The 12,931-nt window shown below is 40.9% G+C and overlaps 1 protein-coding gene across 1 annotated transcript; it reads left to right on the forward strand.

Annotated features, from left to right (window-relative positions):
- The first annotated feature begins 242 nt into the window (after positions 1-242).
- Positions 243-8,335, forward strand: LOC108413629 (SLAM family member 9-like). The gene is made up of 6 exons (XM_037530888.1): positions 243-260; positions 4,345-4,396; positions 4,818-5,114; positions 6,585-6,848; positions 7,184-7,264; positions 8,086-8,335. The coding sequence occupies exons 2-6, from the start codon at positions 4,351-4,353 to the stop codon at positions 8,100-8,102; spliced, it is 705 nt and encodes a 234-aa protein (XP_037386785.1). The 5' UTR covers positions 243-260; positions 4,345-4,350; the 3' UTR covers positions 8,103-8,335.
- The last annotated feature ends 4,596 nt before the right edge of the window (positions 8,336-12,931 follow it).

Genomic DNA, 12,931 nt, shown 5'->3' on the forward strand with positions numbered 1-12,931 from the left:
TTCGCTGACTGGAGCAGTTCTTTCACTTCCTTGAACGCTTTTTCTTGCTCCTCACACCACTGCCACTTTGTGTCATTGTGCAGTAGTTTGTACAACGGCGCCAAGACCTTTGAGAGGTCCTGCAGGAATTTGCCGTAGTAATTCACCATTCCAAGAAAGGATCGGTGTTCGGTGACATTCTTGAGGTTCGGGGCTTCCTTGACAGCTCGTACTTTGTCTTTCACTGGGCAGATACACTCGGCTGTGATTTTGTGTCCCAGGTAAGTGACACTCGGTGCCACGAACACGCATTTGTCCCTTTTTAGTCTCAGCCCTGCCTCTGAGAGTCCCTGTAGCACCTGCTCAAAGTTGCTGAGATGCTCAGCCTCTGTAGCACGATGAGCAGATCATCCAGGTAGCAGGCTACGTGTGGGATGCCCTGCAACAGACTGTCCATTGTCCTTTGGAAAATGGCGGGGCTGAACGCCACTCCAAACACTAGGCGGTTGAATTTGAACAATCCCTTGTGCGTGTTGATTGTGACGAACTCCTTGGACTCATCGTCTAGCAGCAACTGCTGATAGCCGTGGCTCATGTCCAGTTTTGTGAATGACTTGCCCCCAGCCAGGGTTGCAAACAGGTCATCCACCCGTGGCAACGGGTACTCCTCCAGCTTTGAGACCTGGTTCACGGTAAGTTTATAGTCCCCACATATCCGCTCTGATTTTGTCAGGTTTCATAACAGGAACAATGGGAGCTGCACACTTGGAGAACTGCCTGGCTCAATGATGCCCACGGCCTGTAAGCGCTCAAGCTCCTCCTCTACTTTCTGTTTCATGGCATAGGATACCACTCTTGGCTTGTAGAAACGTGGTGTGGCATTGGGGTCAATGTGGAGTTTCACTGTCATTCCCTTGAGTGTGCCCAGCTCGTCTCTGTACACCTCACTGTATCGCTGCTCTGTTGTGCCTGTGTACTTCACCTCATGCCAGTTCAGCTTGATTTTTCTGAGCCAGTCACTCGAGCTGTCTTTCTTTACATGATGCACTGCCACAGGTTGTGCTCCAGCATGCCCTTTTTGGATGTCTTTAGCATTGCTAGCAGCCGTTTCCATGCCTTGAGAAATCTCTAACGCTTTTTTGAAAGTCAATGTTGGTGCTGTCTCACTCAGCAAGCGGTGCTGAATCTCATCCTCATTTATGCCGCATACAAGTCGGTCACGTAGCATGTCGTCTAGCACTGCTCCGAATTCACAGTGCTCTGACAGCTGTCGAAGCTCTGCTACGAAGTTAGCCACTGACTGACCTGACTTTCTGAAGTGAATGTGGAACTTAAAATGCTGAACAATGACAGACGGCTTCGGATTGTGGTGGTCGTCTACGAGTTTGACTAAGTGTGCATATGGAATACGGAATAGTAAGAAATTAAACATACATAACGGTCTCTGAGAGAACTATAACACAACTTGCCGACGGAACATCTAGTCTTCTTCGGAATCATTCTACACAAGGCTTGTAGTACCCATACATTCCAATGGTCATCAGGCGCCACCTATAGGTAATAATTAATATTGCTTATTTTTACAGCATTATAACAGTTGCTTCTTGAACCTTCTGATGCTGACTAGGATAAACTAAATCCCAAAATCCATCTTTGTCCCAATACCCCCTCTCCATGCCAAAGAGCAAGCAGTCCCAGCGGTAGAGCTTTTACAACTTAGTCAATCCCGTCACACAGGGGTATCATGGTCTCATCACTGGAGTTGAAATGCCTTTCTTAGGCCAAATTAAGCTTTAGTGTAGGTCGTCTTTTGCTGATTATATCTTAATGAAAAGTTGGAGTTAATCTAGAAAACGGTATCGATAATAAACTCGCAGCGACGTCCTCCTCACTAGCGGTAATGTTACTCTCAGCTTCTACTGAGCCAACAAGCTAGCTAACTTTTTTTCCCTAGCTTCATGTCCCCACAGTGGTCATAAAGTTACCAATAGCTAAGCCCACCCATTTTGAGGAACAATATGATTGATCAATTTTACTGTCTTTTGAATGTGGTCTCTCACTGAATTACTAGTTCTTGGCCCTAATTTATAGCTGGACCACCAATCACCAACAGTCCTTCCAGCAACAGCAGATATAAAATTCTGATAAGTTGTCAAAAGGCCTTCTTCGACCCATCATATTCCAGTGCAAATTGAATGGGCAGGTTGGAAGGATTTATTTGAGGGCATAGAGGGCCATGATGGTTCGCCTTTGGTTGTATGTCATTAATAGTATGTATTTTTTGATACCTTTGTTTACTGAATTCAGGGATCCTTCTGTATTTGTAATCTTTCATCTCTCTTGTTACTCTCTTGTTACTGCCTATCATCCGGCCTCCGCTAAATATCTGTTATATGCAACTGAGCTTGAAGTTGCATGTGAAAGATTCTAATCCTGGTTGGGACAGATTTCATAGGGTGCTGAAACTGTGTACAGAGCAGCTGTGTGGAATTCTTTAGCATGTCTTTGATCTGAGCTGCAGCCTGAAGAGTCCCAGTTATGTGGAAAACATTTTGTGTGGTTCCTGTCCCCAAGTAAACGCTGAATGATTATCGACTGGTTGCACTTAATGAAGACCCTTGAAAGGCTAATGCTAGCTCATCTGAGACCTCTGGTCAAAACAGCTGTTGACCTTCTGCAATTTGCATACCAGGATGGTACTGGAATGGATGATGCAGTTATCTACCTGCTGGACAGAACATACTCTCACCTGGACACATCAGGCAGCACTGTGAGGATCATGTTCTCCAGTGCATTCAACACCATACAGCCTGTGCTGTTAGGGGAGAAGCTATGGTTTATGCAGGTGGATGAATCTTCATCTCATGGATAACGGACTACCTGACTGGATGGCCACAGTATGTGCGACTGCAGGGCTGTGTCTCAGACATGGCTTTGTGCAGTGTTGGGGCACCCATGGGGACTGTATTAGCCTTATTCCTATTCAAACTGTACACCTCTGACTTCAGGTACAGCACAGAGTTGTGTCATCTGCAGAAATTCTTATATGAAATGGCTATCGTGGGGTGCATTAGGAATGGTCAAGACGAGGAATATAGGACGATGGTGAAGAACTTCATTGACTGGTGTAAGCTGAACCAACCGCAGGTGAACATCAATAAAACTAAGGAGATGGTGCTGGACTTTAGGAAGTCCAAACCTGCCTTGTCACCAGTCACCATTTATGAAGTTGATGTGGAGGTGGTTGGGACATACAAATATTTGGAACATTCTCACAGTGTAAAAGACAGGCCAAAGCTGTCTCTACTTCCTGAGGAGCCTGAGGTCTTTTGGCATGTTTACTAATCTCCCATGGACATTCTACCAGACTGTTGTAGTGAGTGCTCTGTTCTATGCTGTTGTGTGCTGGGGCGGCAGCATTAACAAATTAACAATTAACTCTGAACAAAATAAACAAACGTATTAGAAAGTCTGGCTCTGTTGTAGGAGTCAAGCTGGACCCTTTGGAGGTTGAGGCAGAACAGAGGATGCTCAACAAGCTGATAGCCATATTAGATAACACCTCACACCCTCTGCATGCTACACTGGATGAACGGAGAAGCACATTCAGTGGCCGTCTGTTACAGCTCTGCTGTGTTAAAGAGTGCCATGTGAAATCTTTCTTACCTACTGTCTATACTCATTGTGCTTGTAGACTACCTCATATCAGATTTATGCAATGATCTAAATTATCTTTATGCAAGTTGTGTCACACTAAACTAAAATGTATTGGAAACGACAAACATGAGAAACCATATTACATGTTTCCACACGTTTTCTGTCCAGTTGTTCTTGCTGCCAACCAGAGGACTGTCGAGCAAGCAATGTCAAAGTTTCCACCCAACTTGGAGGCGAATTACAAACTCTATCGTAATGTTTACTGGCAAGGATTTGCTTCCGTTCGGAGTCATTGAGAACGCTATGTTGGACACTTTGGAGCTGAGATACAGCATCCTGTCTCAAAGATATTTTACTGACACAGCTACAGCTTTGAAAGTACCAAGTCCTCAAATAGTGAGAAAATACAAATCCTGTATAGAAAAAAAGCATCAAGATTGTTTTATAATCACAGCCTCTGAATCATAATCGAATGGTGAGGTGACTAACGATTCCTCCATCTATTACATTACATTTTCTAGTATTCAACATTACGTCAACTTACTTGTACTTAGAAGTTCTGCCACATCAGCACATAAAAAACTTCCTCTTTCACTGTGAAGTGAACATTGGCACATTACAACACCTCTCTGAGGAAGTGGCAGTGGGGGGGTCGGTTAGTCATCATCCATCAGTACAAAAGTGCAGTATGTCACGCTGTTTTCAAAGGCAACGATGCTGCAGCCGATCTTTGTTCTCTCCTCTCTGATCTCAATCACAGGTAAACAATTCTCTGAACTCCATCACTATCATATGAGAATGTATCACTTTTGAGACTTTAAGTGGTTGTAGCAAGTGTGCATTTTCTGGTGACCTGAATAGAAATTGTGCTGAACAATATAATTTTAATGTGTATAACATGTAGATCTCTCTTAATGCCACTGGTGAGCTGAATAAGTAAATTAAAAGGAGATTGAATCATTTAACGTCATTTGATGAAGGATGCACAAACATTTGCATATGACTGCATATTGAATGACAAAAACAAAGTGTCAAAGCTTGTTTGTCTGCAGTTTGTATTAACAGACAGTATAAAGGTCTTACTAGTCATTAATGTGCCACACAGTGTCAAATCATGATAAAGAAATCATAATGTAATAAAATATCTTTGTTTTAATATTTTCTAATTTTTCTCTACACAGTGTCCTGTGATAAGTTCAGATTGGTTGGCGGGTCTCTTCAACTGGACACACAGAATCCAGTGCCAGACTTTGATGACTTGTTCTGGGTGTTTAACAGAACTAATAATGTTCTAAAATATAGTTGGAAACATAAAGAGGTGACATTCTATTCCCATTACGAAGGCAGAGCGGAGTTCAATGAGGAAACCTATAGTCTGACGCTGAAGAACTTACAGAAGACTGATAGCGGACTGTATGAAGCACAAGCATCTGGTGACAATGTCACAGGTGTTGCTGAGTACAGACTCTCTGTGTCGGGTAAGTAAAATCAGCCAGTAAGAGGAAACACACCGCTTTGACAGGATGCTGTAATTTTCTTTATCATGTTCAATATGGAATTTTTCTGAAGGCCAAACATTCAAAGTTGCAAAGTTGTGTAGTAAAAGTCAGTAAGTGAAACCACAGTTGAGTTAAAGTGAGCTTGTTTTATTTAGATTTTTTTCTCGTCAGTGCTGCTGATTTGTGGTTAACACTTTGTGCTCAGTGTGTTCGTGATGTTAGATCACAGCCTGTTCTCCTCATGATGTCACTGGGCCTCAGTCTGCCCAGAAAACAATAGAAGTTGTTTTGTCATTTATATTTATAGCTATTTTAACATATAGACATCTGTTAAGAATATTACAAAGATTTGATCAGATTTTATTTGGTGGGCGGCGTTCAGAGGCTCCGTCCCTGATAGAAGGTCATGTAGAACTGGTGCATGTTAAGAAAATAAATCAAATTGATATTAATTTAATTGACTCAGAAAAATGTATTTTAAAAAATAGTGTTGAAAGAATGAAAGAAGGTCTGCTCTTGACTGGATCACTTTTGCAAAATGGACAATTCCAGATTGGAAAAAAATCCTGAAACACATTCAAATCCATTTTTCTTGTCTGTTTTTTTCCTGAAATATACAATCTCAGTCACAGTCATCTCTACAATTAACAGGTGAAATTAATAAGGAGTTAAAGCTTCTACCTGGATTCACCTGAAGAGTCTATTTGTTGGAATGTTCTCATTTAATACTACAGCCACGTTTGTCCACTCTGTAGGCTACTTTAAACATCGTCACTGGACATGTCGTTGGTGTTCGTTTGTATGTCCTCTGAAACAGCGGATCACAAATGTATTAATTTGTGAGTCATGTATTTATTAATGAGTCAGAGATACATTTAAAGCTGTACATTTTAATTTCACAACTTTCACAAACTTTCAAAAACTCTCTAAGAGAATTTTAACATCTCTGTTTTAAAATTTATTTAAGATTTATTATGACAGTTTATGGAATTATCTGTGCTAATCTAATAAATTCAGGTGTTGGCCTGATTAAAAGGGAGATTCTATTCATTTTTTCAATATTCCTGCATAATTCCGTAATACACAAAATCATTATGTAGTTTAATGTGACATTGTTGATTGTAGAGAAACTTACTCACTTTCTTTGTAGTGGTGGTGACAGGAAACAGGGATCACTACGTCTAAAACACAAAAACAGTCATTTTATTTACCAAACAAAATGACCAGTGAGCCTGAAATATTAGTCAAGGTGAAAAAATAAGTTTTACACTTTTTTCTCTATTCATTTGTCTCTAAGGTCTAATATCAACACCATCGCCAATGTCCAGTTGGATCTCAGCAAATAAAGATACTGACCAGTTCTAAAAAGAAATGATCTCTGTGATGAGTGATTTATCAGTGACTGTCTGTCAGCATTACAGTGATGTGTCTGTACATCTTCTATCTCAGATCCAGTGGAGGCTCCAGTCCTGACTTACCAGCTAAACAGAGACACCTATATCATCACTCTAACCTGTAGGGGTCATGACATCTCTATCCACTCCAGCTGTTCCATAGAAACCTGTGAGGAGAAGGAAGTGACATCACCTGGAGGCATTGCTCTTTCCCTGTCTGTCAAGAGCAGCACCGTCATCTGTAACCATAGCAACCTAGTCAGCTGGAAGACGGATATTTTGGAGTTGAAAGAACTGAAAGGACTCTGTGCTGATAAAGGTGCACACGCTCGCTCAAACACAAACACATCCCGTTATTTGAACCCATTTTTTGCTTTCATTGTAAAATTCATCTCAATGGGCCTCATAGACCAATATCTTATCTGTTCTTGAGAAAAAGTCTTCATCAGATTGAGGACAAGTTCTTAAACCACAGAATATTTCACACTATTGTGCTCTTCAGTGTGCGTGGATTCTGTTTTTACCTAAAAACAAAACCCAAAATTAAACTTTGATGAATCCTTTTGAAACACACCAGTGGGTTTCAAGGAGAAGTTGTTTTAAGAAGAAATGTTTGGTGAAAGAGGCTCAATCGTTCTTGTTTTTGTTTTTCAGGTGTAACAGGGTACATCGTGGGTGGCGTAGTGGGTGTCATTGTCATCATTCTTATTGTTGTCGTCATCACAATGCGGAAAAGTAGGTATTGCTTTTTTATTTCCAGGATATGATCAGTGTGAATGTAAATGTTTGTCTTTATCTTTCGTCACAGTTTTCACACAGAAAAGCAGCTTTTCAGTTACATAACATGCAAGTCAAAGCAGCTCAGTTCCAGAAATATTGGTGTGGAGAAACCTCATATTTGTTCTTCATTCAGAAAAATGATAGAATACCATCGATCATGAGTCAGTCAGGGTGTCTCCTCTTTTACTGCCCAGTAAACCGTCTTCGGCCTTATTTTCTTGATGCAGTGAAATCGCTCATTTCAAAATATTTCGTTCCATGTGAGCATGTGATGCGTTTAGTCTCATGTAGGTTTCAAGCAAATAAAGATTCCACAGAGTAAAGGCAGCCTAAGGTATCTGAAATCAACAATTTACAACCTTCTAACTGTTCATCCGCAACAAAGAACTGTTTAGTGTGAATGTAAACTAGACATCTGTCCTTTTTTTAGTACTAACTTTATGCTAAAGCAGTGCATTTTTTAACAGTACGAACAAAAGACATTTTGGCCTCTTGTAACCTGTATATGAATTTGCCCTCTAATATAGCGGGGAATCGATGTGCTAGAAGTAAGAGCCTGTCCTTTTAAGAGAATGCAGTTTCTGGCGTATTTTGTTAAGCATTGGTTGCCATAGTAACTGGCACCCATTTCAGGACAGCATGGGCTCAATACAATACGTTGAGTAGCTCAGAATAGACTCAGCTCAGCTGCATTTACTAGTAGACACAGAGCTACTAGCTTCACTGAAGCCCTCCATTTGCCTCGAGTGTGTGCTTAACTTCTCTTATTATGACAGGCTGTGGAACGAACTGAGAAACGGGTGCCGGAGGAACCAAGTGTCCCATCCAGAACCAAGATCAGGAGCTTCAACGCCTTTCGTGCCAGAGTGAGGGAAGCTGAGTTTGGTTTTTTTCCTGGACTGCAGCTGGGGCCAGAGATTTACATTTTTATGGGTACCCATAGCTAGAGTACTTTTGCGCACTAAATCTTTTTTGGAGACTATTTATTTATTTATTTATTTATTTTACTCTGACTAAATGGGCACGTTCCACACAATAAGGACTGAAAACCTTGCGGTTGCTATTAAAGTTCACTAATGTTTCTGCTTCAGAGTACAACTGTGGTATATCAAAAATCATCATGAAATAGGTTTTTTTTTGTTGTTTTTTTTTGTCTGTTGTTATTACTGAGGTGAAGTGTATAGAGAATTTCTTTTAAATTAAAAGCTGGAAACAAACCTGGAAAAGCCTACTAGCTACTAACTCAGCTGATCCACAGGCAAGCTTAATGAAGAACCAGTGAAATGGCGCTGCCAGGCCGCTGGGTCCTAATGTACTCCAGGTAGCTGTAGTGCTGCCATTTCTTACTGCCCTTGTATTCGCCACAGCTGCTGGGTCCTAGTGCCCCATAGGTTCTACTCTCCTAGTCCTGATAGCTCCTACCCGTTACACAAAAATGTCTGTTTCACATGTGGAAACTGAATTCCTTTTGTTCATTGAAACCTATCATTAAAAGCTAAACCTGCTTGCATAAAACCAGTTTAAACATTAAATTTGAATATCAACATTTATTACAATTTCTCTTAATTTGTTTAAACTATGAATGAATGAACTTTGTCATTGCACGTTGTACTCATACACTTGCACAACGAAATTGAAGTACAAACCCCCCATTCTTGGTGCAAAAAAAAAGATAGAAAGAGAAAAATAAAATAACTTTAGTAATAGAGAGGAAAGAGCAAGTTTCAGAAGCCGAGGATTGGAACGCCAAAGCCCCCGCCTTCAGCTGCCTCCCGATCCACATTGCAACGGACTCCCATAAGCACCTCTCCCACGGGTGGTGGGTCCGTGGTAGAGTGGTCCCATGTAGCTCTTTTGGGCTGTGCCCAGCCAGGACCCATGGGTAAAGGCCTGGCCACCAGGCACTCACCGTGGAGCCCCTCCCCCAGGTCACAGGCGAATTGGTGCAGCGTCTACAGTAATGCGGACCCCCAGAGAGAGCTGAGCCAGAAGGTGAAGCTGTCAGTTTACCGATCAATCTACGTTCCGACTCTCACCTATGGTCATGAGCTTTGGGTAGTGAGTGAAAGAACGAGATCATGGATACAAGCGGCTGAAATGAGCTTTCTCTGTAGGGTTGCCAGGGTCTCCCTTAGAGATAGGGTGAGAAGCCCGGTGATTCGGGACAGGCTCAGAGTAGAGCCGCTGCTCCACCACATTGAGAGAAGCCAGTTGAGGTGGTTCGGATGGCTTCTGGACGCCTCCCTAGGGAGGTGTTCCAGAGATATCCGACGGGGAGGAGACCCCAGGGAAGACCCAAGACATGTTGGAGGGATTATATCTCTTGACTGTCTTGGGAACGCCTCGATATTCCTCCAGAAGAGCTGGAGGAGGTGGCGGGGGAGAGGGAGGACTGGGCCTCTTTGCATAGGCTGCTGCCCCCGCGACCCAGACTCAGATAAGCGGTGGAGGAAGGATGAATGGATGGAACTTAAATACTGTACAAATTTACACTCAGCAAAACGTAAACAAAAAAGACGATTGCACGTGACCCATCAAACTTTAATTTTTCCAGTTATAAATTGCACAGGCCCATTGAAATGAACTGTTGCATAGTATGACATTGCACCATGACCCGATTAGTCACATGTTTGTGTGAAACAATGTATTTATGTATTAATTTGCCTGAAAGAGTCAATAGTTCATGGTTCACACATTAATACATTGTTTGTATTAATCAGATCAGTCACATGTTTGTGTTTAACAGAGCTATGGCCCTGTTGTAAAACCTGTTAGTCTGCTTGTCTAAAGCATTGGGTACCCTGAGTGTGTGATGTCTGTTTTAATCCTGTCTGCCCTTCTGAGACAGCGGTTGCTGTAGAGAAATTGCATTCAAAACCTACTTTCCATACACTAGACGGAGATTCACCAAACACTGAACACAAGTGACAGATATGTGAGAGGAAAGAATGTTTCCATTGTGAAATCTAAATTTGCATGCTTATAGCAAACTTATATGGCTATCTGAGATCCTGTAGTTCTGGTCATATAACAGCAGATAAAAGCTTCACCGTAATGCTTGGTCCAAACAGAAGAGCCATTGAAATATATGAATTTATCATCTGAGTGGATGTTTAAGGAGTGGAACATGAGATGGAGTGTGTGATCACAAAAGAACGTTGTACCGTTATTGGTGATAATATACAACCTTGAGTGTTCTATTGCTTTTATAGAACAATGAAATAAATACAGTAAGAAATTAATAAACTGGGCTGTGAACTCTGCGTTTAATGTTTTAGAATTGTGTCTACAGTTACTATAAAGGCTTCATTTTCCATTTTCTATTCAAAACCGCATAGGTACCACACAACATGAGAACGCTGTCTATACATGAGATGATGCAAGACTTAAATAAATCTTCCTGAAGACATTTAGACATTAATGTTAGTACATACTGTAATTACTTTAATCATGGATTTAAGGTTTATATTTGTGCCAAATCATCAATAGAACATAACATAAAACAAAGTATATTATTTAAATGACAATTTGACTACAGAACAGTGGTGCAGCAACACCACCTACCACACCGTTGACAATTTCTACTGTGTACAGTGTTGTAGGGAAGAAACTACAACCTCCAAGTAATGTAGAGTCCAGTTAGACAATTCCAATATCTGGAAACAAGGTGAAAAAAGCTGTCTGCTTTGTGAAGGATGGATATGAGCCTTGAAGCTTTTTGCAAGAGTAGTTTTTCTTACTCATACAAATACATTTAATGGGGGATTGCACAAAAAATGGGTGGAGACCAGTGGCTACTAGCAGTTGTCAGTTTTGCATGCACTGTGAAATAAAGGTACTTTTTTTTTTCATCAAGGTACAAACAGTGTAAATATACCCTCAAAGGTACAGCAGTGGTTTTAAGATCCAATTATGTTGATTAAATTCTCCACATTATAACAGAACAGTAAAATAAGAAGCCTGGAGACAAGACAGGGGTGTGGAGTCAATACAACTTAGAAAATAGAATTTCAGTGGATTTTGGTACAATTATGTTCCCTGACTAAAGGTACTGAGATGGACCCTTGAGGGTTCCATTGCAGTGGCCACTGCCCCAGGGACAGTTTGTAACTTTCTTCTGGAGAGTGCGGAAGACTATCTGCCAACAGAAAATACTGCTACTCTAAGAACTCCTCCAGATCGACCTAATAACTCTAATGGCATTGACTTTCCATGTTATTATTTCCCAAAATTTTGTTGAGAAATAAATTTTATTTCATTAGCATTTAGTGTAAGGTGGTAAAGATGGCTGTCTGAAGTCAGTGTTTTTCTCGTCTTGAGGCTATGAAAAAAACGTGTTTAATATTATCTTAAGTTTTAAGTCTTGGCTCATGCACATAGTGATGCTCCAGGGGCAAGAGAGAGTGAGTGAGAGAGAGAGAAAATGTACATGTGACTGCCTGAAATCTCTGTAAAAACAGCAAATCTGCTCCACTTTAATACAATAATCATATTAACTTAAAATGTAAACTACCTGCTTTAATATTTCAGGAATATTTCAGGAGGATTAAAGAATCATTGATGTTTTTTTTCCTTATTTTTTTGGTTTCTGTTACACTGTTTGTTTTTTATGGTTTATTTCATAAAACCCAATCAACAATGCTGAATCTCATGCAGCTGCACATGTTACTGGTTAATTAAAAAGAATCTGGATGATGGTCTGTCAGAGTATACAGCTCTACAGTGACCTGCTCTGAGCCCCAGATCAACGTATATTCCCATCTGTACCACTGTAGAGTGGAAGGAAAAGTGTTTATCTGCTTATTAATTTCCACCAGGTGCATGATGAGGAATGATCTAAAAGATCTAGTTGTAGTCTTGTAAATAGTGACACTGCAAGATTTCTTGTCTTTGCAAAATCATAGTCTGTGACTAAAAACTGGGACACTGTCTTCAGATGTGAGAGGGTGTCAGACTTCAGTCTTTCAAAAGTCTTTTAAATGTCTTTTTAAGGTCTTCTAGTGTATAGTCAGCATAAAAGTCTCCTGATAATCTTTTGAATGCATTCACTGCTGATACATCATTAACATATTTTTGTTTCTTCTAAAATGGACATCTCAAAATAAATTCACCAAACTTGCATTTTCTCTTTTGACCCAAGTTTGTTGAAAGCTCCTCCATTTTACTGCACCATTTAAACCTTGAGCCTCACTAGTCAGCACAATTAGTACACAGTTTGTGTGATTAGCTAAAGGCTTAGTAAATGTTATTTTAAGACATATTCAGAGTGCACACTGCAGCCACATCAAGGCATGTTTGTGCTCCTCTACCCCTTTGTGTGAAATCATATGTATCACTGACTGTATTTCATAAAGTTGTAACTAACAGAAGCCGTATCTTAGGTAGATGCTCTCGTTGAGGAGGTGGATAGTTGGCCATGTGTGGTACTTGTCTTCCATGGAGAAAGCACTCAGGGATCATGTCATAACAGGGTTCGGAGACAGGTTAATAAGCATGAGAGCACCAAGACTTCGCTCATCACAATTCCCAGATAACAGCAGTTGGAGAACCTAGGCTACAACCTAGTACAGTCTACCCTGCGCACATGCCCTCCATTACTCTCTCGCTCTGTCTCTGGCTTGT

Source organism: Pygocentrus nattereri, chromosome 19, assembly GCF_015220715.1.
Source record: "Pygocentrus nattereri isolate fPygNat1 chromosome 19, fPygNat1.pri, whole genome shotgun sequence".
Lineage (NCBI taxonomy): Eukaryota > Metazoa > Chordata > Actinopteri > Characiformes > Serrasalmidae > Pygocentrus > Pygocentrus nattereri.